Source organism: Aspergillus nidulans, chromosome VIII (assembly GCF_000011425.1).
Source record: "Aspergillus nidulans FGSC A4 chromosome VIII".
Lineage (NCBI taxonomy): Eukaryota > Fungi > Ascomycota > Eurotiomycetes > Eurotiales > Aspergillaceae > Aspergillus > Aspergillus nidulans.
This window is the reverse complement of record NC_066264.1, coordinates 3,873,384-3,896,091: the sequence shown is the minus strand read 5'-3', so window position 1 is coordinate 3,896,091 and position 22,708 is coordinate 3,873,384. Positions and strand designations below refer to the sequence as shown.

Below are 22,708 nucleotides of genomic sequence, written 5' to 3'. Positions count from 1 at the left end.
GTACATTCTTATCCATAACAATCATCAGCCCCGAAATGATGAGAAGAGAAACCATAGTAGAATTGATGGATAAAAACACCCAAACACCCAACCCATGCAAGTACTATACACATCCATATCCAGAGACCCCTCTAGAAGAGAGAGAGAGAGATCACTTCTTAAAACATCGGATCACGACCACTCACTGCTTCTCCATTCCCGCAGCAGCAGCAGCAGCAGCAGCAGCAGCAGGAGAAGTAGTACCCTCACAAGCGCTAGGTCCTAGCGCAGCAGCTCTCTCATCCGCCCAGATCTTCTCGATGCGCTTCCTCTTTTCCCGCGCATCCTCCCGATTGCGCTTTGCGCGCTCATACCGCTCGCCAGCAAGACATTTGTTCACGTCGCGCTTGATATCGTTGCAATTTCCCAGAGCTTTGTGCAGGAAGCCTTTTGCGTGGCATTCGTCGAGGGCAGTCATGATCTCCTCGCAGTCTGGAGGCTAGGATTAGCCAGCGCCCAAGTGCCGTTGATAACAATAGATATCAGGAGACGTACTAATGTTGTATGGGGTATGGAGATGCGAATGCATTTTGGCAACTGATTATCTTGTTTTTGTTGAAATCGAGGGTTCATTCCCTGTGGCCGGGCGTCCATTTTGCCTTGGATAGATCCGACGCCTGAGTGGACTGATTATAGGGCGGTAATATTTCCGGTGAGCTGTTCTGCCGGATCAAACGGTGTCCCGCTCAAAAAAAAAAAATCGACGGGAAACATACGGGAAGCAAGATCTCCCCAAAGGTGTGGAGGAAAATAAAAAGCATTTTCGAGCCTTATCTTGGCTCAGCTTCTCATTATATTGCTGCAGGATTGTGCACCTGCGTCGAGCCCATTAATTATCTGATTTATTTGTTGGGCTGAATCTCAAAACTATTTCCCAATGTCCTCTATGATTACCACCTCCGCTTGGGTGCGGCGCGGCGTCGCAGCCCAGTTTCCGACCAAGTATGAAATTGATGAGAAGGAGATGGATCGCATATCAAAACTTGCGCGAATGCAGCTTGAAGATGCACGCGAGGATTTGAGCGCGGCGCAGGGTAATGGCCCTGTTGTGGACAAAGATGAGGATGCTATGGAGGAGGACAATGTAGAGAAGGACAACAAGAAGGATGCTCCTGTGAAGATGTAAGAAGCCAAAACAACGTGCTTGTCGACAGCTTTGGTGGTGCTAATATTGATGGATAGTGACGATGACGACCTGAAAGAATATGACCTCGAGCACTACGATAGCGACGAGGTGGATGAGGATGGCGAGAAGATTACCATGTTCGGCAACGTAAAGTCGCTTGCATACCATCAACCCAATGAGGAGGATCCCTACCTGGTTGTTCCTGAGGATGAGGAGGACGAAGAGCGTGAGGAACTACAGATTCTTCCAACGGATAACTTGCTGCTGGCGGGTAAGGTCGAGGACGAGGTAGCCCACCTCGAGGTTTATGTCTATGAGGACGAGGCGGACAATCTCTACGTTCACCACGATATCATGCTACCGGCTATCCCGCTGTGCTTGGAATGGTTGGACTTCCCCGTTGGAAAATCCGGCGAGAACGGCGGCGCGACAGGCAATTTCGTCGCTGTTGGAACGATGGAGCCCGATATCGAAGTTTGGGATCTAGATGTCGTTGACTCGATGTACCCAAATGCCATCCTTGGCCAGGGCGGCGCAGATGCAGATACCGACGCCAAGAAGCCCAGGAAGAAGAAGAAGGTCAAGGCGAACGACGAGTTTCACGTTGACTCTGTCCTTGCCCTCGCTGCGAACAGACAACATCGCAACCTCCTGGCCTCCGGATCCGCGGACCGCACCGTTAAGCTCTGGGACTTAAACACAGCCAAGAGCGCCAAGTCATACACTCACCACACAGACAAGGTCTGCTCCTTGGACTGGCACCCTAAGGAATCTACCGTCCTCCTCACTGGTAGCTACGACCGAACAATCGTCGCCGCGGACATGCGCGCCCCTGACTCCAAAGCTCGCTGGGGCGTCGATGCCGATGTCGAAAATGTGCGCTGGGACATCCACGATCCCAACTACTTTTATGCCACTACCGACGCCGGTATGGTTTACCGCTACGATATCCGTAACGTCCCCGCCACCCCCAAGGACTCTAAGCCTGTCTGGTCTTTGCAGGCCCACGACTCCTCCGTATCTTCCTTCGACATCAATCCCGCCATCCCCGGATTCCTTGCAACCGGCTCTACAGACAAACAAGTTAAGCTGTGGAACGTGGAGAACGACAAGCCGAGCATGGTCGTCTCGCGGAAACTCGAGGTCGGCAAGGTCTTCTCGACGACCTTCGCGCCGGACGCAGAAGTCGGCTTCCGGTTGGCTGTGGCTGGAAGCAAGGGCACTGTCCAGATCTGGGATACATCTACTAATGCTGCTGTTCGGAGGGCATTTGTGTCTCGGCTGCCGTCGCTTCAAGGAGAGGTGCAGGAGCGTATGGTTGGTATGCAGCCTGATCAGGATGAGTCGGATGATGATGGTGCACCGGAGACTGGCGCGGCTGGTGGTGCGGATGGTTGGGAGTCGATGGACGAGGATTAGATGCGAGGCTTGCCTATGTCTAAAGATGAGCATGGCTTACTGAGGCGACGGCTGTTTTTTTGATAGTTTCTACTCCGTCCATATATAGCGCGTCTTCGTAACTGTCATAGCTTTCATCCGCTTTTAATGAAAAGTTAGATACCCACATCAGATGCTCTGACTGTCTACTTACGTCTAATCCTACGTCTAATCTGTGAAGTATAAGATTCATCCTAGAGCCAATGGGTTCTATGACGCTGTCACGCATAATGATAATAATGGATACTCTATAGATGCGTATTCCAAACAGGGATGTATGTCTACGGAGTGTATAACGTTATTATACTTAGCCTAACTACTGAATTTTACCGCGGCCGCCAGTGTTGATGACTAAGGGCCTGATTATAGGACGGAAGTACTTCGGACCCGAGTATAGCTCCAACTATGGAAGAACTAACCATGTTGGCTGATGGAAGCCCGTACGGATAATGGACACCAGTACTGTGATGGATGACAATATGAAATCCTAATAGTCCGAACCGACGAGCACTGTCCGTCTGTTCCTCAAACCCCTGTTCGAGTAATACAACGAAGTAGGCACAAGCAGGCCAAGCAGGCCAGGCATGACCCGTGCGCTGGCCCGTGGACTTCACGTCCTCGGGTGCTATCAGCCGGCAGTTTTGCGGTCAGTTGCATGAACCGTCGCCAGATGCGCTGTTTCAAGAGCTGTCCCTTTCTGCGGGTAGACTCTGACGAAAATCCAAGTTTGACTGGCATGGATCGACTTTGAGATCAACCAGAATTAGACACCCAGAGCAAGTTCGTACTGAGTCCAGGCCGGGCAAACGGTGGGCTTTCAGGGTCGGCCCCCGCTCCACGCAGTGCAGTGGGGGAGCGCCTTGTCTGGCCAGCATTGACATAATTGGCTAGCGGGCACAGTCGGGATGATTTGTGCCTGGCCAACACCGCAGATGACACCCATTGCTTTTCCTCAGGTGAATTTGTTGGGTGCACACCCGTAGATACGCCGAATGTGCTACGCTGCCAGAGCCCCGGGCTCCTTACTTAGCGGTCCAGATCAGGTTCTTCCTCCGAGACCTCACTGCAAAATGAATGCCAGGCGCCAGGAGCGAGGCTATTAGTCTGAGACGAGTCGGCGGAAAATCGCTGTTTCATCCTCCACCCATGAAGCAGATGGGCGTTTCTAGAGGCCGCCGCCTTCCCGTTCCTGGCGCCAAAAAACAAACCACCGCGACTGCAAGCACAATTTTGGCTGATCAGGCGGTCGATGACTGGTCCAAACTGCTTGAGTAGGATTAATCGGCCATCACGACTCCGCCAATAATCAATCCTTATCCCACGTCAGTTTCGAGGACGTCGCTTTTCGAGTTTCCTCGGTTGACTTCTCGAGAGGACAATCGGACGTGGTCGGTGAGTGTGACAGATTGAGGATTGCGAAAGTCGTCTTCCCACTCTTGACCTGGATCAGCTGGCCTGGTCATTTGTCGGGCGAACGCACACCGAAACTCTTGCTGCAAAATTGATTGAAGGGGTCTGGCTTTGGCCTGGCGTTTCGTTCTAAGCCCTTAAGCAAACCACGGTATTGCCTGCAAAGCAACCGTGGTTCGTCCTGAAAAGCCAGAAAATTCTCTCAGCAGCAAGCGAACAGAAGGCGATTAACGACCGTGAACTGGATTGCGTGTTTGGGTTTCTGGTTGAATTGGACCAAAAGTTAGAGCAAAAGATACGGTAGTGACTGGTTGCCCAGTCCCTCCACAGCGAACGCTCAACTGTCGCGAGTCGCCTCGCCGCCTCCACTCCTCCTTTGCCTTCTGCTCCCCTCAGGGCCCTTCTTCCCTGGATTCCCTCCTCTTCTCTCCTTTCATTCCAGTCCTTGATCAGGCAGTCCTTCCTTCCTCTACGTCCTGCCCTCAGGATTATATCTTCAGTTTATTTCTTTTCTTTTTCGCGGTCCTGGTCGTCCGCTTTATCTTCACTGTACAATCTTGCTTTGCTGTGCTTTGCTGCAGCAACTCTGACATCCCTTGAGTCAGGCAGCTCACACTCTCCGGAGAGGACCTTTTAAAAAAACGATCTTTGACTACTTTTCTTCTGCTGCGCAAAAGAGACTCAGGCCACACTCTTTGACCTACGTGATTGCTACGAATCTGATAACGGAAATCCGCTATTTGATCTTCCATTCCTTGCGAACTCCACATCTGCGATCGGCCACCACGCATTCCTACCTCCGCGCTAAGATATCTACTATCCGGCGAAGGCATCGCAAACGAACATCCAAGAATATAATATCAAGAAGGGCGTTGAGCGACAGCGACAGATTCGGAAACCGGCTGCAGCATATATCCTGGTTGTCCCAGCTCTCGATGTGCTATTAGTTCTCGACTTGGTTCCATCGTTCAATATATCCTCACTCGACCAGCATGTCGACACTTACTAGGGCGTTTACCAAGCGCTCAAAGCGCATTGAAGTTTCCTCGCCGATGCCATATCGTGAAGGCCAGGTAAAATTCTCGTCCGGTACGATCAAGAGAGGCAAGATCTCTGGGCCGGTCGAACTATTGTCAACGACGAACATGCTTGCATATAATGCACCAGATCTCCACTCGGCATCGTCGTCCTCCACCTCGTCTTTGCAGTCACCTGATGACTCGGATCGTTCGTTTAGCCAGCACAGTTTTTCCTCGCCGCTTACTACACCTGATGATTCTCCCATCGAACCGAATCCTCTGTCAGGGTATTTTCCAAAACGGTCCGCAACTGTGACCAGCCATCCGCGCTCTTCATCATCGACTACGTCTTCAAATGATGCCCCAATGGTTCCCAGGCGTGCTCTTTCTCACACCAAGCGGAACCACCAAGAGCTGGCGCGCCAGCGTTCCTTGAAGCGCATGTCTCCTCCGCCGAGCTCCAGTAGCAACCCAGAACGGCTAGCTTACGATACTTATCATGCGGAGCCTCACCCGTTCGGCAAAGAGTTGGAGCAGGTCAACGAAGTGGTCGAGGAATTTGGAGGCGCCCCTCTGTTTGACGAGGAAGAGCAGATTCTGCGCAGAAAGGGACTCAAGAAATTTTCCGTGAATGATTATCTAGTGGAGATTGAAGACCTCTATGGCAGCATCTTCAATGATCGGCTGGGCCCGATAGCTTCCACATCGTGGCTATGATCAATCAAAGCTCAACGCCTCTGGACTCCTGAGGACGAAAGAGGCTCAACGTCCGGTGTGCAACCGGCGTCACCTTTTGTTACGACCCAACTAATTCCGATCTTTTACGACCCCTACTAGTGTTTTCGTTCGCTATCCGCTATATACCATTGGGGGTATTGCTACGGCACAATACCCCAGAACGTCTTTTTGTTTCATGTGCTTATTGTTCGGGTGCCTCATGGGCACTACGCGCTGTCTGAGTGGGTATCGTCGAATTAAAGACAGATAGGTTGTCATAGTTTTTAGTAAAAATGAACAGAAAGGAACTTACTCCCTACTTGTTGCCGTGTATAGGTGTAAAGTCAATATGACCTGAAGAGGAAATATGTAGGGTTTGGGTCGCGTTCAATCGCGCTGGTCACGGGCCATCACGGCCTCAGGCTCCACGTGCCCCACAAAAAAAAATCGAGCTGAGTCCACTTTTTGTTTCTCCGCTTGGGGAGTCTTTCGAGGTCGACGTTGCTCTCTTCCGACTTTTCATCATCTATTCTCCAGGATTTCAAGCACCTTGAGCAACCGCTCCATATCACGTACAGGAGTTGATTTCTTGGTTTCCTGAGTGTGATGGACAGGCCGATGACGCTCTCGGTGCATCTTTCTTCCCCGAACACTTAGCCTTTTGTAGCCTCTGCATTGTCGTGTGCTTGGTTTCCATTTTCCTTGATTGTCCTTTGGAGCCACTTGAAGGAGCGTTTTGCATGACGCAGTCACTGTCACTGCATTTGTTTCTCAAGAGTTAAATCTGAATAACTGTTTTGATACCCATGGTCTCCCTCGCCAGTGCCTCGCGCGGCCCAGCGACGGGACCACACACACCGTCTAAGATGATAGCAGCATCATCACCAGCGTCCATATTGAAAACATCTAAGACACCGACATCAGCTGCCGGATTGAAACACAGAATGGAGGAAATGGATCTATCCCTTTCCCCATCTTCCTCTATCGCCTCTGATGCGGACGGACAGCCCAGCCCACGAAAAAAGACCCGAGTACAGTTCGATGAAGACGTGGAAATGCGGGAAATCTCATACAATGCTGAAACACAAGGAGGGAGTCAATGGACAACGGATAAGAGCGCAGCCGTCGTGCGAGAGGAGGTACGGCGGGCGATTCAACGGCATGTTTCTGGAGGCGATAGCGAAGCCTACGACCGCGTCAAGGAGGTCTTTTCCATCAACCCTCGGCGGCTGGACGCGAACGGCATGCCGCCATCAAATGTACCTACACACACTACACTGAAACATCATCTCATGGGTCTATTGTCAAACGTGGCGGCCTTGGATCGCAGCTGTAATGGGCTAGTTCAAGCCGTGTTGGACAGCGAGTGGCTCGGGCGCGACGAGTCGTACATCAAGCTATATATTCGGTTTCTGGGAAACCTTGCAGCTGCGCAGGGAAGCTATCTGGGTTCTGTACTTAAGATGTTGGCAAATTACATGGGCGAGCTTCCTAGGGGAACAGGGAGGCTACCGGGTTATCCGCACGTCCATCCCGCTGAAGCTTACACCCGCGTTCATATGGCGATGCGCCATGTCTTGCAGCTTGTTCCGTCTGGGAGTGGCTCTCTTTCGCAGATAATATCTTCCCAATTTCCGTTTGATACGGATTCAGCAAAAGCGAACATCGCCTATACGCAGAATCTCGTTAAAGTCATCCGTTATGCTCCTGAACTCCAAGCCGATATTCTAGCTCTCATCACTGAAAAGCTGGTGAAGATCGACGTCCAAATCCAGGTTGATATGGAAGACTTGGAAGATGAGGAGGGCGAGGAAGTCCTGCACGCCATTTCTCCAGAGGCTGTGATGTTTGCTGAGGACCTGGACGATGAAGATGACGATGACAACGCTTCCGTCGTAAGCGACGAGTCTGTTGAGCCGGAATCTCGACGTTTGAAGACTATCAAGGAGAACATCCTCAAACTGGACGGCATGATTGACACACTGTTCGAATACTACGCACCACCCTTCACATCAGGCACCCTTGACGACAAGGAAAATGCTCTCGACCTGCTCCTCAGCCATTTCTCAACTATCATTCTACCCACCTACCGCTCTCGCCATTCGCAATTCCTCCTTTTTCACTTCTCACAATCCTCACCAATCCTGGTCGACCGCTTCGCGGCCACGTGCGTCCAGCTCATCTTCAACAAAGCGCAGCCCGCCATTCTGCGCCAATCCGCGGCCGCGTATCTCGCCAGCTTCGTTGCTCGTGGCGCCCACATCTCCAGCGAGGTTGTCCGCGACGTCTTCGACCTCCTTGGCACACACCTCAACAATCTTCGTCTTGATTATGAGCCCTCCTGCCGCGGGCCTGACCTCCGTCGCTTCGGGCCCTTCTACTCAACCGCCCAAGCCCTTCTCTACATATTCTGCTTTCGCTGGCGCGACCTGACAACAGCCGCAATCGAAGGAGACACACCCGAACAAATCGACGAACTCGAACCCGAAGACATCACCTTTCCCCCTTCCATCCGAGATGTCCTCCACAAAGCCATCCTTTCCAAACTCAACCCTCTCAAAGTCTGCTCCCCGGCCATCGTATCCCAATTCGCCCGCATGTCACAACACCTCAATTTCATCTACGTCTTTACCATCCTTGAGACAAACAAGCGTCTTCGCATGTCTACATATCGCAACATCGCAGCCCTCTCAGATCCCCGCTATAGCCATGTCGAGCGTGAGACCCGCGCCGGCGACGACTTGGGCTACCAGCTAGACGCTTACTTTCCGTTCGACCCGTATCAGCTGCCCCGGAGTCGAAGATGGTTGGAGGGCGATTATGTTGAATGGCGTGGGATTCCTGGTCTTGATGATCGTGATGATGACGATGATAGTGATGATCTTGAAGAGCTCTCCGATGATGAAGATGACCTGAGCGATGGGACGGAAACAGATCATGAATAGATTAAGTTTGTAGTACATACTACTATCATTTCAGAAATGCTCGGCAAAAAAAATCGGAAATATATATAATGATTTATCATGATTTCAATTTCGATAATATGATATTATTACTGTGATAATAGTCCGTAATTACCTTCCATAAGATATGAGCGGCTGGTAGCATTCATCCAACGAGCAGAATCATCGTCGAATACGAAGATCCATCGAATGTTCCTAAACGAGGAATTGACCTTAGGAGATCCGCAGCAAATAATCATATTCGGTGATCTGCAGCTGGAAGTACTACTGTACAATGAAGTTCCAATATCAGAGCCATCTAACCTAAACGCCATGCCGTTGATAGTGCCTGCACCAGAGTCTAAGAATACGAAATGATAACCATGGACGTGATTTGAAAATACGGACTTGAGAAGAGTTTACTTCTCAAAAATTGCTTTCATGTCAGCACAAGCGTCTTTATAGAGAATGTTCACTTCCGTGGTATTGCGGAAGGGATTGGGCGACTTGTCCCAAGCATGCCGCGCCTTCTCGACCATCATTGCCCGCACGTGCTTGTTGATATCCTGCAGTCGACGGCAAAACAACTGGCCTTCGTTTAGCAGCATATCCCATTCGCAGATGAAGAAGAAGATATCGTGGGGCAAAGAATCGCGCAGCGCGTCGTCTGTGGCATGCACAGGCGACGCATACGGCGACTTTCGCTGCTCAAGATCTGGGAGGTAGGATTCGTCAAAGAGGTTTGTGAAGAAAGACGGAAGTGTCTTGTTGGGTTCGATGCTCATTGCACGACGATGCTCACGGGGCTCCTCAAAGTCGAGGATTGGGTACCAGCAGAAGAGCGCAACAATATGCAAGTCACTCGCAGTCGGAGACACCAGCTGGACAGTAGAGTCAGCGCGGCTCAGCCAGCCCTCGTGTTCCGCTTGAATCAGCATATCCCGAAAACGCAGAGGCACGGTTACAGCCAGATTGCCTCCGGCGGAGAATCCGCTGAGGGCAATACGAGAGATATCCAGGCCTAACTCCACCGCGTGACTGGCCAGATACTGCAGGGCTAGAACTCCGTCGTCGACCGCGGCGGGAAACGGATGCTCGGGCGCCCGGCGATAGCCCACGCTAACGACGACAGCGCCAACCTCGGATAAGACGGCCTGCGCCCATCTGGAGTCGTCTGACGGACCTCCGAGCGTAAATCCGCCTCCGTGAAAGTTGACGACCACCGGCAGCCGACGGCCCTCCTTACGGGTCTGAGAGTAACCCGGTGGACAGTAGAATTGTAAAACCACTTTCGACGAGCCGGACGGGAAGGAGCGCGAGAACGATGGACTCGGAGGCCGTGGATGCGGAATGTTATGGAAGATCATGCCCAGGCGCATCAGACAACGCCAGAAGACCGCCTGGACATATAGCCACCAGCGCGAAGTCGTCATGACTGCAACTTCATGCAGCTGGACAGCCGTATAGAATGTAGCAGCAACGGAACTAGAGTCAAGTAGTAGGACCCGGTACCTAGGATAAGCAAGGGACCTCGAACGGTCTCTTGCAGCCGGGCGGATAAAATCAAAAAAAAAAAAAAAAAAAAAAAAAAAAAAAACGGTAGAAAGAACTTGGAAGAAGATAGAACTCGATCCTGCGAGTAGGGGATGATTAGGCAATCGAGGGAAATAAAAAGAACGAGCTAGTTTGTGAGAGGGAAAAATAGAGCGATAAGTTGAGGCCAAGGCGAGTGTAGTGCAGCCAAGAGGGCCGAGACAGTGCGGACACTGTTCTGCGGAGATGACAGCCGATCTATGGTATAAGAGGTCAGCGATTGTCCTGGACCTTGGGAGAACGAAGGATTGTTGTAGTTACCTAGGTATGGTCTTTAGATAGTAAATAATGACGGGCAATGATGTCGCACTGTCGCAAATGGCCCCCCGGTAGATTTGCCCTGCAATTGATTGATGGGCCATGGTCCCGACCATGGCCCGGGTCCTTCATGTGTCTTTCCCTAGACGATGACATCACGCCCTGGAACTGGGCTATCAAGGTTTTGGTTTAAGGCTGACGAGACGCGATACTTCCAGGTTACCTCCCATATAAGTATTATTTGGTTCCTTCCTGTTCTTTGTCCCTGACTCAACCTCGAGTAATCAACGAGCTGACAAAACCGACTTACAAACCCTTCCGTCCACTTCCTTTCAGGGTCCTAAGTTCCAACCAGGCCCGACGCGACTTCCGCCCCTCAATTTTTTTGTGCTTCTGCCTTTCCTGATCCTTGTTCCCCTCCTCAATCGCATGCACTCTTCAAGTGCGTACTCTGCAGACTGTCAAAATGTCCATCAAAAGGGCGTTATCCAAAATTAAACCGAAGCTGGAAGAGAATCTCCCGTCCCCTTCAAGCTCCCGGCAAGGCTCGTCATCTCGAACATCGTCGCCTCGTCGAAATATTCTGAGCAGTTTTCTGCGCGATCGGGACTCTGCATCATCTTCCGATGATATCTCAGACGATGCCTCTGGTGCAGGTAGCGTCAGTAAGAATCAACAGAAGCGGCTCGCTCGCCGCCAGCGGAAGAGCGAGCAGCGTTCTCGAATGAGCGAGGATATTGGCGGCTCCTCCGAGTCTGAGCGTCGTCACAAAGAAGAGATCGACCAGGCCATCCGGGAGGAGACTCCAGAGATGCGGGCACGGTATGGCGAACTTCCGCTGCTCCAGTCGTCGACTCGAAAGCGAGAGAAACGGCTCGACTTTGACACCATCTCGGCGGATATGGTCGGTCAGCAGGTGTTCTTCCAGGCAAGACTGCATATTATCCGTCGTATGAGTGCAAAGCTGGTTTTCCTGGTCTTTCGGCAACAATTGTCGACTTTCCAGGGTGTTCTGCACGAGGAACCCGGCGCCAAGTCTATTGCCATGATTCAATGGGCTGAGCATCTGAAGACGGGCTGCATTGTTCAGGTCCGCGGCACAATCAAGGCTCCCGATGTCCCTGTCTTGGGATGTACGGTGCACGATGTCGAAGTAGATATTGACGAGGTCCACCTTGTTGTACGTCGTGAAGACCCGGTTCCTTTCAGTGTCTATGAGGCAGAGATCCGCACTGCCGAGGAAGATCTCGTCGAAGGTCGTCGCAGCCATATTTCAGACCGCACCCGTCTGACAAACCGATTGCTCGACTTGCGCACTCCTACCTCCCAGTCCATCTTCCGCATCCAGTCCGCTGTTTGCAACCTCTTCCGGTCCGCTCTGGACGAACAAAGGTTCATTGAAATCCACACCCCGAAGCTACAGGGAGCTGCCACCGAGTCTGGTGCTAGCGTCTTCGATGTGAACTACTTCGGCCGAGATGCTTTCCTGGCCCAGAGCCCGCAACTTGCGAAACAAATGGCTATTGCGGCTGACTTCGGTCGCGTATATGAGATCGGTGCTGTTTTCCGTGCGGAGAATTCCAACACGCACCGCCATTTGACGGAGTACACTGGTCTGGATATCGAGATGTCGATCGAAGAGCACTATCACGAAATGCTGGAAGTGTTGGATGCTGTGATCAAGAATATTCTGAAGGGTATCTATACCCGTTACCGCCGAGAGATCGAGATCATCAAGCACCAATTTCCTTCGGAGGACCTTGTTTGGTTGGATGAAACTCCAATCATTCGTTTCAGCGATGGTATTAAGATGCTTAATGAATCTGGCTGGCGCGATGACGAAGGCAACCCATTAGCTGAAGACAAGGACCTTGGTACTCGAGACGAAATCCGCCTAGGTGAGCTGGTCAAGGAGAAGTACAAGACCGATTACTATGTCCTCGACAAGTTCCCTGTTGATGCACGTCCTTTCTATGCGATGCCGGATCCAGATGATCCCCGTTTCACCAACTCCTTTGACATGTTCATTCGTGGCCAAGAGATTGTCTCTGGAGGCCAGCGTATCCATGATCCACATATGCTCGAAGAGAACATGCGTCGGGTGGGCATTAATCCGGACACGATGGAGGAGTACATGGAAGGTTTCCGCTGGGGAGCGCCGCCGCATGCAGGTGCTGGTATTGGCCTGGAACGGATGCTGATGCTTATCCTCAAGTTGGGTAATATCCGTCTTGCGTCTATGTTCCATCGCGATCCCAAGAGTTTCCCTGCCAAACCTCCCGCCTTGCAGCTGCGACATCCAGAATCGTCTACCATTGAGCCACCATGGGTGAAAGAGAGGAGAGGTACCGTGGCCCAAAGTGAAAGTGAGCTACAGCCAATCGAACATTTAATTGCCAATTACGGCGATGCCACGTCCACCTCATGGGGCGACGAGCGGTTTAAGATTTGGCGCGACATGGCCACCGGTGCTGCAGTTTCCTATGTGGTCAGCAGCAACAATTACGTCGTCATTCCAGGCAATCCGTTGTGCGACGCGAGGCAGTATGGTCGGGTCATCTCTCAGTTCCTGCAATGGCTACGTCGTGAAACTAAATACAGGCCTATCTGGCTGTTGTGCTCTCCCGAAGTTGAGACTGTTCTCGGTGAGAAGCTCGGCTGGCGCAGTTTGTCCTGTATTGCCGAAGAGGTGGTAGAGCCTGCGCGCAACCAAGCTGCTATGGACGGCGAACTTGCCCGGAAAATTCGGCGCACAGAGAATGAGGGGATCAAGATTGTGACTATAAACCAGGGTGAAATGGTGTCTGAAAGTGTCCGAGAGGCGATAGACAAGCGAATTGAAGACTGGAAAGCCAACCGCAAGGGAACCCAAGTGCATCTTTCAGACATCCACCCATGGCGCGACCACGAACACCGCTGGTACTTCTATGCAGTTGACAAAGAAGGAACAATCTGTGCCTTTGTCACCTTGGTCTTGATCTCGCCCACGTACGGCATGCAGGTCAAATACACCTTTGACTTCCCCGGGTCTCCAAACGGCGTTATTGAGTCCCTCATCACTCACGCTATTCAAACAGCCGGCCGCTCGGGCGTAAAGAAACTCACTTTTGGCGCTGGAGCAACCAACACCTTGACCCCTGGCCACAACATGCACGGCGCCAAGATGAAAATGCTTCAGCACACCTACGACGCCCTTGCGAAGCAATTCCATCTTGTCCGCAAGAGCGAGTTCCGCGCTAAGCTGGGTGCTGAAGATGAACCGCTTTACATCGCCTACCCTCCCCACGGCCTAGGTCAGAAAGGCATTCGGGCCATCCTGCACTTTTTCGAAGATTAAACGGAGGATTAGAAACTTTACGCAATCTAATATACCATCGGGCATACCTCACTTTTGTGTTTTGCGTTGGTTTTTAGAGTAGTTTTGGTCTGGCCTCTCTCCTTTTCATTTGTTTACCGTCATGATCTTTTCGATTATTCCCCCATTTGTTGGCGAGATGTCTTCCTGTTTCAGCCGGATACATACACCTTTCAATGCCCATGTCGTTACGAATCAATAATACGCTGCCATGCTTACGTATCTAATGCTTTTCTTTTTATCTTTCTGAGGACAGAACACGTATTTGATGTTAATGTAGAATGCTGTTTGTTGACTGCATTTATGTTCCTTGAGTAATTTAGAAGCCATTGGCTTCGATACAAACAGGCAGGATTGTTTGTTGGTCATGTATGGCGTCGCAGGGTCCCGAACGCTGCGCAAAGTTTATGCCATCCAATAAAACTACCGCCAAGTGGTTGTAGCATTGCTTCTTCCGGGTTCTCAAACACCGTTTTCTCTTGTCTCATTGAACCTTCTTTCCATTTGCCTGTTCATGGACACCAGTGGAACTCACCACACTTGCAAATTCTGTAGCGATCCACCTTGCTAGAACAACCGCCATACAGGAAACAATGCCTATCCAAGCCGCAGTCGGAACAAGGCTCTTCGGAAACACATTACCTAAAAATGGATCGAGGATGATATCTGCTAGTACGGGTGGAACGTTTTCCATCAATTCCTGGTCAAGCGAGAAATAATCTGCCGCGGCTGAAATCCGAAGGAGTAGCACCGAGTCCGGCTCTAGTGCTGTATCTGCAACAGCCGAAACACCATCTTGGCGATTGTGCGTGATCACTGCAGACAAGTAGGAGTTTAGGGCGTCGGAAAGAGCGCGGTCTTCTAGGACTTCTGGTATGGTATATGTTGATAGAGTAAATGCGGTTGGTTGCTGTTCATCCAAGAGTCTAAAAGTCAGCCCAAGCCAGAACAAGATGCTCGACTTATGAACGGTGAAGACGTACAGTAGCCAGCCAGCAAATGCGCACCTCGTACCGCTGTCCTGGACAGAGGTTTTCAAGAGAATACCAGGAATCTGTGCCATGAGTCTCAGCATTCGTCGGGAATGAGGCATTGAGTCTCGTCCGGAATATGCCACTTGCGGGCGTGAGGCGTTTGAGCCCTAGCTCATCGAGGTTTAGGTCCGTAGAGCGTGCCGAGGGTGCGATGAAAATGGTTTTTTCGACATTGGCTCTGGCAAGCAGAGATAGGAGGAATATTACGTATATGTATATAAGAAGCATCTTGAATGTATCCGCATGGTTCACTGGATGCGCTTGCGAATGGGCCGATTCGTTCAATTCAGCATTGAGATCTGTGATGGATATCGCAGTGCTTCTAGTCAGAGAATGTGCTCGGTGAATGCACGATATGATGGCTCTCAAAGGCAGTTATCCATCAGCGTCATGGCTGCGAAGCTAAGACTTATTGTCAATATGGACGAGCGACTGAAGTCAATAAAGATAATTTCCAGATTGATCTTGGTACATATCCATAGATAATCCGGCGTCTGAGCTCCCAACCCCGACCGAACAGCTGCTGCGTCATGCAGCACGTGACTATTTATCGCTTACTCATCTCTCACCGCTAGGAGAGACGCGGGTCCTTGGCAGCCAATCAAATAGGGCCACTAGCAACGCGACCCAGAAAGGATGGATCAACAACTTCAACAGGACAGCAAAAGAGGATAAGTGACAGCGCATAAACGACGACAACAACAAAAAAAATTGTCCCCAGCAAATTGAATTGTCCGATCGACCGGATCCTAAGCAATTGCTTTTGCTGCTAAATTCCGCCGTTGCCAATAGTGAGTTTGCGGTGCTCCCACCAGTTCCAAACGGTTTTCACTCTCGGTTCCCCCCTCTGTTGTTCCCCCCATATCTCTTCCTCGCTTTTTGTGGTTCCCGCCTACTATTATTTACCCAACCCCTGAAGCCCGTCCAGAACTCCAGATCGTCCGCTGGGCCTAGTTTTCTGTTCTTCTTCTCGTTCTCCAATTTCTACCCTTTCCATCTCACCCATCACCTCTAACCCTCACCACCCACCTAGACAAGATGAGAGAAGTCATTAGTTTGAACGGTGCGTTTTGTGACCCGTGCCCCTCGCTTGTTTTGTTCTGCTAACGCTTTCCCTGCTCTCCAGTCGGCCAGGCCGGTTGTCAGATCGCCAATTCCTGCTGGGAGGTAAATCACGTCTATGATATCTTGGAGGAAAGGGGGAGGAAGAAGAAAATTCGTTGGCGTCGGATGTGTGGAAAAAAACAAGCGTGCTGACTTTTCTGGTCGTTTAGCTTTACTGCCTTGAGCACGGCATCCAGGTACGTGTAACCGGGGACGAGATGGAGATTCGATGCTTTGAGCTGCTCTTGATTTGCCCGTCGTCATTATCTGGCTATGTGTTTTGTTGACTGACCGACTGTTCAGCCCGATGGATACTTGACCGAAGAACGCAAGAAGGAAGACCCTGACCACGGATTCAGCACTTTCTTCTCCGAGACTGGTACGCATTCGTAACAAGCACGCGATGTTTTTTGCGATCTCACTCTTCTGACACGCATGTTGTATCCAGGCCAAGGAAAATATGTTCCACGCACCATCTATGCTGATCTTGAGCCCAACGTCGTCGATGAGGTCCGCACTGGAACCTACCGCAGCCTCTTCCATCCCGAGAACTTGATCACCGGCAAGGAGGATGCCTCAAACAACTACGCTCGTGGTCACTACACCGTCGGTAAGGAGATGATTGACCAGGTTCTTGACAAAGTCCGCCGCATGGCCGACTCTTGCTCTGGTCTTCAGGGCTTCCTCGTCTTCCACTCCTTTGGTGGCGGTACCGGTTCCGGTTTCGGTGCTTTGTTGATGGAGCGTCTCTCTGTCGACTACGGCAAGAAGTCCAAGCTTGAGTTCTGCGTCTACCCCGCCCCTCAGAACGCTACCTCCGTTGTCGAGCCCTACAACTCTATCCTCACCACCCACACCACCCTCGAGCACTCCGACTGCAGCTTCATGGTTGACAATGAGGCTATCTACGACATCTGCCGCCGCAACCTTGGCATTGAGCGCCCCAGCTACGAGAACCTTAACCGCCTGATCGCCCAGGTTGTCTCATCCATCACCGCTTCTCTGCGTTTCGATGGCTCCCTCAACGTTGATCTGAACGAATTCCAGACCAACCTTGTTCCCTACCCCCGTATCCACTTCCCTCTGGTGGCCTACTCTCCTGTCATCTCTGCCGACAAAGCCTCTCACGAAGCCAACTCCGTCCAGGACATCACCATGTCTTGCTTCGAGCCTAACAACCAGATGGTCAAGTGTGACCCCCGCAACGGCAAGTACATGGCCACTTGCTTGCTGTACCGTGGTGATGTTGTCCCCAAGGAGACCCACGCTGCCGTCGCTACCCTTAAGACCAAGCGCACTATCCAGTTCGTCGATTGGTGCCCCACTGGTTTCAAGATTGGTATCTGCTACCAGCCTCCCCAGCAGGTCCCCAACGGAGACCTCGCCAAGGTCAACCGTGCTGTGTATGTTCCTGTCTTACCCCTTGAGAAAGAGAAATCTGAATCTAATTCGTGCATAGTTGCATGCTTTCCAACACCACCGCCATCTCCGAGGCCTGGTCCGCTCTCGACCACAAGTTCGACCTCATGTACTCCAAGCGTGCTTTCGTTCACTGGTACGTTGGCGAGGGTATGGAGGAAGGTGAATTCTCTGAGGCCCGTGAGGATCTTGCTGCCCTGGAGCGCGACTACGAGGAAGTCGCCAGCGACTCCCTGGAGGAGGAGGGTGAGGAAGTTGAGTACTAAGTGTAATGCTTCTTTAATGATTCTATTGGGAGCCAGGGTAGTCTAGGTGATACGCTGGCGACATGCAAATAGGAGAACTTGGCTTAGTACAGACTACTTGTGGCTTTTCTGTTGATATATTTTTAATATTCCCGAAACAGCGAAAATTTACCTCTCGTTGACTATTAAATCTGCTGGCCTTGCTAGGGAGAGTGGTGGTGAATACGTAAGCTTCGAAGGAGTACTGTGAGATGTAATGTAATGGGCATAACGGTATCACGAAAGGTATTCACAGTTCATAATGCCTTGTAAATGCTTAATATGTTTTCAAGCAGACTTTACAGTTCGTAGATCGGAATTTAGACCGCAACCGGCCTCAGGAACAGGAGGTCGAGTAAAGGCGGCACTGACCGCCCAGCCAACGCGGCCCCCTCGAACGACATCACCCCAAATCCAAACCCAAGGCGCCTTACTCACTCCAACCGAACCCCAATTCTAATAATAATCTCCCTACTACTCCGATACCCCTGTTGGGATCCTTCTTTTCTAACCCTTTCCATCTTCGGTAGCGTGTGGGCTTGATTAATTCACTTTCCTACTTCGACCACTATTAACCCCATACATTCCGCTCCGAAATAGCTGTCGCCTGGCCCGACCATCTATGCTCGTCAACTGACATCTGTCCCGCTCCATATACCATTCCGCACATACATAACGTTGGCTTAAGGAGGGACTTGCTCCTTGTGAGCTTTCATGATGGCTGACAACTGTAAGTCCTTACAACCAGAGCCAGCTCGTATTGCGGGGAGCCCTTGAAGCTCTCAGGAGACTGCCTGGGTAGCGATAAGTTTACGAACGGAACTGACGGACGCCTGCTCACTCAATAGCGCGGCAACCGAATTTGAACTTGACTCCCGAAGAGAAGCGAGTCTTCTACCAGCTCTTTCAAGCTGCCGATACAACAAACCTTGGCGTTATTACAGGCGAGATCGCTGTCCCATTCTTCGAGAAAACCAAGCTTCCCCCGGAAACCCTCGGATTGGTATGTCGAAATCCCAGCATCGTAAAGTGCGCAAGATGCATTTCGTCTAATGGTTTGATTCGTTCGCGACGCTAGATATGGCAAATAGCGGATAAGGAGAACAGGGGGCTTTTGACTCCCTCTGGGTTTGGCATCGTGATGCGGCTGATAGGACACGCTCAGGCTGGTCGCGCACCCACAGATGAACTGGCATTACAACGTAAGTGGTCTTGCAGTCTGGAACTGCTTCATTTGCTACGTTCCGGGACGTTCCCGTGACTTCCGGCGTGGTGCTGACGAACTATAGCTGGTCCATTACCTAAATTCGATGGGATTACAGTTGATGCCGCTGCGCCTTCTCCGCGCGATGCTGGCGCAAGCAGTCCGCAGCCAGCCCCGGGGCCCATTCGAGTCCCACCTCTGAACCCCGAGGATGTTAACAAGTTCGTTTCATTGTTTGAGAAGTCTGACGTTACCAGAAGCGGAACTATATCTGGTAAGCATAGATCTGGTTCCATGAATCCTGCTTTACGTTGACGTGTGAACTCTACCACCAGGCGAAACCGCGAAACAGATCTTCGAACGCGCAAGACTCCCGAATGAGATCCTGGGCCGGATATGGAATCTGGCGGACACCAAACAACGCGGAGTACTCGATACGACGGAGTTCATCATCGCCATGCACTTGCTAACTTCGTTTAAATCTGGTATTATGAGAGGAATTCCTCAAGTCCTGCCACCGGGTTTGTACGAAGCAGCTGCTCGACGAGGTGCTAGCCGCCCTTCCTTCAGTGGCCCAAGGCCTGGACTTGATGTTCCTCCTGTACCGGCAATCCCCAAACAATTCACAGGACCTCAACGGACCCAAAGCCCCATCAATAGGCAACAGTTTGGGACCCCTCTTTCAACACAATCGACTGGTGGCGACTGGCTTATTTCTCCGCAGGAGAAACTCCAGTTTGACAACTACTTCAATACTGTCGATACGACGAAATCTGGGGTTATAAGCGGCGATCAAGCTGTAGCGTTCTTTACGAAGGCGCAGCTACCCGAGGAGACCTTGGCGCAGATTTGGGATCTTGCGGATATTGATGCTGATGGCCAGTTAACGAGGGATGAGTTTGCCGTTGCCATGTATTTGATTCGCCAGCAATTCACCAACAAGGGCCCCCTACCGCAGACTTTACCACCCGCTTTGATACCCCCAAGTATGCGCCGACCCAGTTCCACGCACGCAGCGCCGGTCCCTGCTCCAGTTGCAGCTTCGTCCCACCCTCCTGCTCCGGTTCACACCGCTGCAGATGACCTATTTGGACTCGATCCATTTGCAACAGGTCCTGCACCCTCGGCTCCGGCTCCTGTTCCTGCTCAAGTTCCACAGTCCACGGGCAACTCAAATTCACCTTTCGCAACTCCGAGCTCACCAACCCGCCAAACGTCTCCACCGGGCAGCGCAACAGCCTTCAAACCTTTCATCCCCACATCAACGTTCGGACAAAGCCTGCAGCCGCAGGCAACTGGTGCATCATCCGTTCCTTCCACAGCTAAATCTCCTCAACCCTCCGATGACCTTCTCGGGGACAATGATCCTGAAGAATCTAACAAGTTGACGCAAGAAACTACCGAGCTTGCCAACTTATCCAATCAGATCGGCTCCCTTGCGAATGAGATGCAAAACGTCCAGACAAAACGAAGTGCTACCGAGCAGGAGCTATCCCAGACCTCTCAGCAAAAACGTGATTTTGAATCTCGTCTTGCGCAAGCTCGCGCAATGTACGAACAGGAGGTCAAGCATTTCAAAGAGTTGGAGGAACGCCTGAGAACCTCGAAAGCTGAGACGACCAAACTGCAGCAGGAGTACGCTTTGATTGACGGCAGTAGACAGGATCTTCAGAACCAGTACAACCAGGTGTCTGCGGATCTTGCGGCTGATCAACAGGAAAATGCAAGCCTGAAGGAGAAAATCCGGGAAGCTAATGCGGCAGTGGCTCAGTTGAAGCCTGCATTGGAGAAGATCCGTTCCGAGGCACGGCAACAGAAGGGCTTGGCAGCAATTAATAAGAAGCAACTGGCTACCGTAGAGGGAGAAAGGGATAAGATTCAAGAAGAACTTGGCGAGTTGTCGAAGGAGCAAACAGTGGAGCCCGAGGGGGTTGTGTCCCCTGTCAGCAACCCTCCTAGAGTGGCAAGCCCGGCTACCTCTACAACTAGCCAGCAAACTAATCCCTTCTTCAAACGCACGATGACTGGCTCGAGTGAGAGCAATAACGTTACTTCTCCTCAGATTTCGAACGACCAGCAACGTGCTTTTGATAATCTCTTTGGCCCTTCCTTCGGCGCTGCTCCAGCAACGGCTGCGACTCCTCCTCCTCCGACTTCGTTCCGTGCCGATTCTCGAACGGACTCAGTAAGGTCTCCGTCCGGCTCTGGAGTTCCAACCCCTTCAATATCTCCTCCTCCATCCTCGGCTGGTGCGTTCGGCTCGGAACCACCACCTCCGGCTCTATCTAGGCAGATGACCCCGAATGCTCTTCCATTGACTGGAACGCTCTCTGAGACCACTTCCACCAAGGTTTCTCCACCAATTAGTCGATTCGGTACCCAAGAAGCATCTAGCGTCGGAACTCCATCTCAAGCCGAGGGCAGTGACGCTCGCCCCACTTCTGCCTCTCCATTCGATGAGACTGAGGATTCCAAGGAGCGATTTCCCACAGTGCCTGGCGCCTTTGAGACCCCTTCGGGAACCACTACGTCTCAAGGTAGTGAGGAGAAACCAGCTGACACAAAGGATCCAAGCTTTGACGAACTGTTTGGCGGACCGGCTCATCAGCGGTCTAAATCACAGCAAAATAATGACTTCGAAGAGGCTTTTGCTGCCATGAAGGCACCTAACGCGGCAAATACCCAAGGAGCGCCAGAGTCTGAGTTCCCGCCTATCCGTGAGATTGATGATGACGACGATGATAGCACAGATAGTGAAACACAGTTGGGTTTTGACGATAACTTTACGCCTGTCTTCCCTCAGAGTCATGCAGTCTCGAAATCAGATCAGATCGAGCCATCGCAACTTGATGCTTTCCCGGCTCCGGGGGCATCAAGTACCCCGACTGGGCCTCCTCCTGCTGCGGAAGCGCAACCCAGTCCTCCAAAGTATGATGAAGACGCTGAAAAACAAGCTTCAGGAAACATTCCTCCAGAGTTTGGTGGCTTGCTTCCCGGAAGGGCCGACCCAACTCTTCCCCCAGACGCTCCTCATTCAATAGAGACTACAACCGGAGCGCCTATTGTCGGCGGAGAGGCTCAGAATAACGTGACAAAAGCAGCGCCACCTGCTCAAGCCCCAAACGGAGGCAAGGCGCCTGATTTCGAGGCCGCCTTCTCAGGATTGAACCTTGCGCCCGCAAAGGAGGCAGATGACGATGATGATGATGACGACTTCCCTCAGTCTGAAGGCAAACCTAACATGGATTTTGATTTCTCGTTTGATTCCGGAGCTTCCCAGCATGAGAAGGCTGCCGCTCCTACCAGCACATCTGGAACTGCGAGCTCCGATTTCTTCAGCTTCGATCAGAATGCCCATGCTTCCGCGTCCTCTGGCCCAGTAAACCCCAACGCGAAATCCGAAGATCACGATTGGGACGCTCTCTTTGCACCGCTGGATAATATGAAATCACCAGGCACAGAGGCGACAAACGCAACTGCCCCTTCAACCTCTTCCCCCAGCTCGAAGCAACCTGGTTGGGCCCTTCAGACTGACACACAGGATGATCCCAACCTCCAGCGCCTTACAGGAATGGGCTTCCCCAGGGACGCCTCCCTTGCAGCCCTGGAACAGTTCGACTACAATATTGACAAGGTATGTTGCCCTTCGATCTTTAACCGCCTTGCCTGAGCTAACTAACCCTTCTCCGTAACAGGCCATCGACCATCTCACGTCCAAATCGTAATTCCACCTATGCACCGAATCGAACTTCTTATCCGAAAGAGTA

At 51.6% G+C, this 22,708-nt stretch overlaps 9 protein-coding genes across 9 annotated transcripts, besides 1 other annotated feature; 6 read left to right on the top strand and 3 right to left on the bottom strand.

Moving 5' to 3' along the window:
• Positions 1–22,708: part of a sequence feature (contig 1.6 484..266891(-1)) that runs on past both edges of the window.
• Positions 182–568, bottom strand: ANIA_00309 (COX assembly mitochondrial protein; the record flags this gene model as incomplete). The annotated part of the gene is made up of 2 exons (XM_652821.1): positions 182–471; positions 535–568. The coding sequence occupies 2 exons, from the start codon at positions 566–568 to the stop codon at positions 182–184; spliced, it is 324 nt and encodes a 107-aa protein (XP_657913.1).
• On the top strand, positions 745–2,735 carry ANIA_00310 (rRNA-processing protein PWP1). Its single transcript, XM_652822.2, has 2 exons — positions 745–1,161; positions 1,222–2,735. Exons 1-2 carry the CDS (start codon positions 917–919, stop codon positions 2,582–2,584), a joined length of 1,608 nt encoding a protein of 535 aa, XP_657914.1. The 5' UTR covers positions 745–916; the 3' UTR covers positions 2,585–2,735.
• On the top strand, positions 4,482–5,748 carry ANIA_00311 (uncharacterized protein; the record flags this gene model as incomplete). Its single annotated transcript, XM_652823.2, has 1 exon — positions 4,482–5,748. The coding sequence occupies exon 1, from the start codon at positions 5,005–5,007 to the stop codon at positions 5,746–5,748; it is 744 nt and encodes a 247-aa protein (XP_657915.1). The 5' UTR covers positions 4,482–5,004.
• ANIA_00312 (rDNA-binding RNA polymerase I transcriptional factor) lies at positions 6,693–8,693 on the top strand (the record flags this gene model as incomplete). The annotated part of the gene is made up of 1 exon (XM_652824.1): positions 6,693–8,693. The coding sequence occupies one exon, from the start codon at positions 6,693–6,695 to the stop codon at positions 8,691–8,693; it is 2,001 nt and encodes a 666-aa protein (XP_657916.1).
• On the bottom strand, positions 9,110–10,123 carry ANIA_00313 (alpha/beta hydrolase; the record flags this gene model as incomplete). The annotated part of the gene is made up of 1 exon (XM_652825.1): positions 9,110–10,123. One exon carries the CDS (start codon positions 10,121–10,123, stop codon positions 9,110–9,112), a length of 1,014 nt encoding a protein of 337 aa, XP_657917.1.
• erdS (aspartyl-tRNA synthetase, cytoplasmic) lies at positions 10,939–14,120 on the top strand. Its single transcript, XM_652826.2, has one exon. The coding sequence runs from the start codon at positions 11,008–11,010 to the stop codon at positions 13,876–13,878; it is 2,871 nt and encodes a 956-aa protein (XP_657918.1). The 5' UTR covers positions 10,939–11,007; the 3' UTR covers positions 13,879–14,120.
• Positions 14,160–15,378, bottom strand: ANIA_00315 (uncharacterized protein). The gene is made up of 2 exons (XM_652827.2): positions 14,880–15,378; positions 14,160–14,806 (listed from the first exon to the last, which is right to left on the bottom strand). Exons 1-2 carry the CDS (start codon positions 15,156–15,158, stop codon positions 14,381–14,383), a joined length of 705 nt encoding a protein of 234 aa, XP_657919.1. The 5' UTR covers positions 15,159–15,378; the 3' UTR covers positions 14,160–14,380.
• On the top strand, positions 15,818–17,886 carry ANIA_00316 (alpha-tubulin tubA). Its single transcript, XM_652828.2, has 6 exons — positions 15,818–15,993; positions 16,057–16,097; positions 16,205–16,231; positions 16,338–16,413; positions 16,483–17,437; positions 17,494–17,886. Exons 1-6 carry the CDS (start codon positions 15,969–15,971, stop codon positions 17,717–17,719), a joined length of 1,350 nt encoding a protein of 449 aa, XP_657920.1. The 5' UTR covers positions 15,818–15,968; the 3' UTR covers positions 17,720–17,886.
• On the top strand, positions 18,455–22,666 carry ANIA_00317 (EF hand domain protein; the record flags this gene model as incomplete). Its single annotated transcript, XM_652829.1, has 6 exons — positions 18,455–18,467; positions 18,586–18,740; positions 18,816–18,939; positions 19,060–19,215; positions 19,277–22,575; positions 22,637–22,666. 6 exons carry the CDS (start codon positions 18,455–18,457, stop codon positions 22,664–22,666), a joined length of 3,777 nt encoding a protein of 1,258 aa, XP_657921.1.

Bases quoted from the DNA above. Each gene is read 5' to 3' on its own strand.
- erdS (XM_652826.2), top strand. From the start codon at position 11,008: ATGTCCATCAAAAGGGCGTTATCCAAAATTAAACCGAAGCTGGAAGAG.
- ANIA_00310 (XM_652822.2), top strand. From the start codon at position 917: ATGTCCTCTATGATTACCACCTCCGCTTGGGTGCGGCGCGGCGTCGCA. The intron at 1,162-1,221 runs GTAAGAAGCCAA...ATTGATGGATAG, and splicing joins AAGGATGCTCCTGTGAAGAT to TGACGATGACGACCTGAAAG.
- ANIA_00316 (XM_652828.2), top strand. From the start codon at position 15,969: ATGAGAGAAGTCATTAGTTTGAACG. The intron at 16,232-16,337 runs GTACGTGTAACC...CCGACTGTTCAG, and splicing joins GCCTTGAGCACGGCATCCAG to CCCGATGGATACTTGACCGA. The intron at 16,414-16,482 runs GTACGCATTCGT...TGTTGTATCCAG, and splicing joins CACTTTCTTCTCCGAGACTG to GCCAAGGAAAATATGTTCCA.
- ANIA_00315 (XM_652827.2), bottom strand. From the start codon at position 15,158: ATGCTTCTTATATACATATACGTAATATTCCTCCTATCTCTGCTTGCC. The intron at 14,807-14,879 runs GTACGTCTTCAC...TTGGATGAACAG, and splicing joins GCATTTGCTGGCTGGCTACT to CAACCAACCGCATTTACTCT.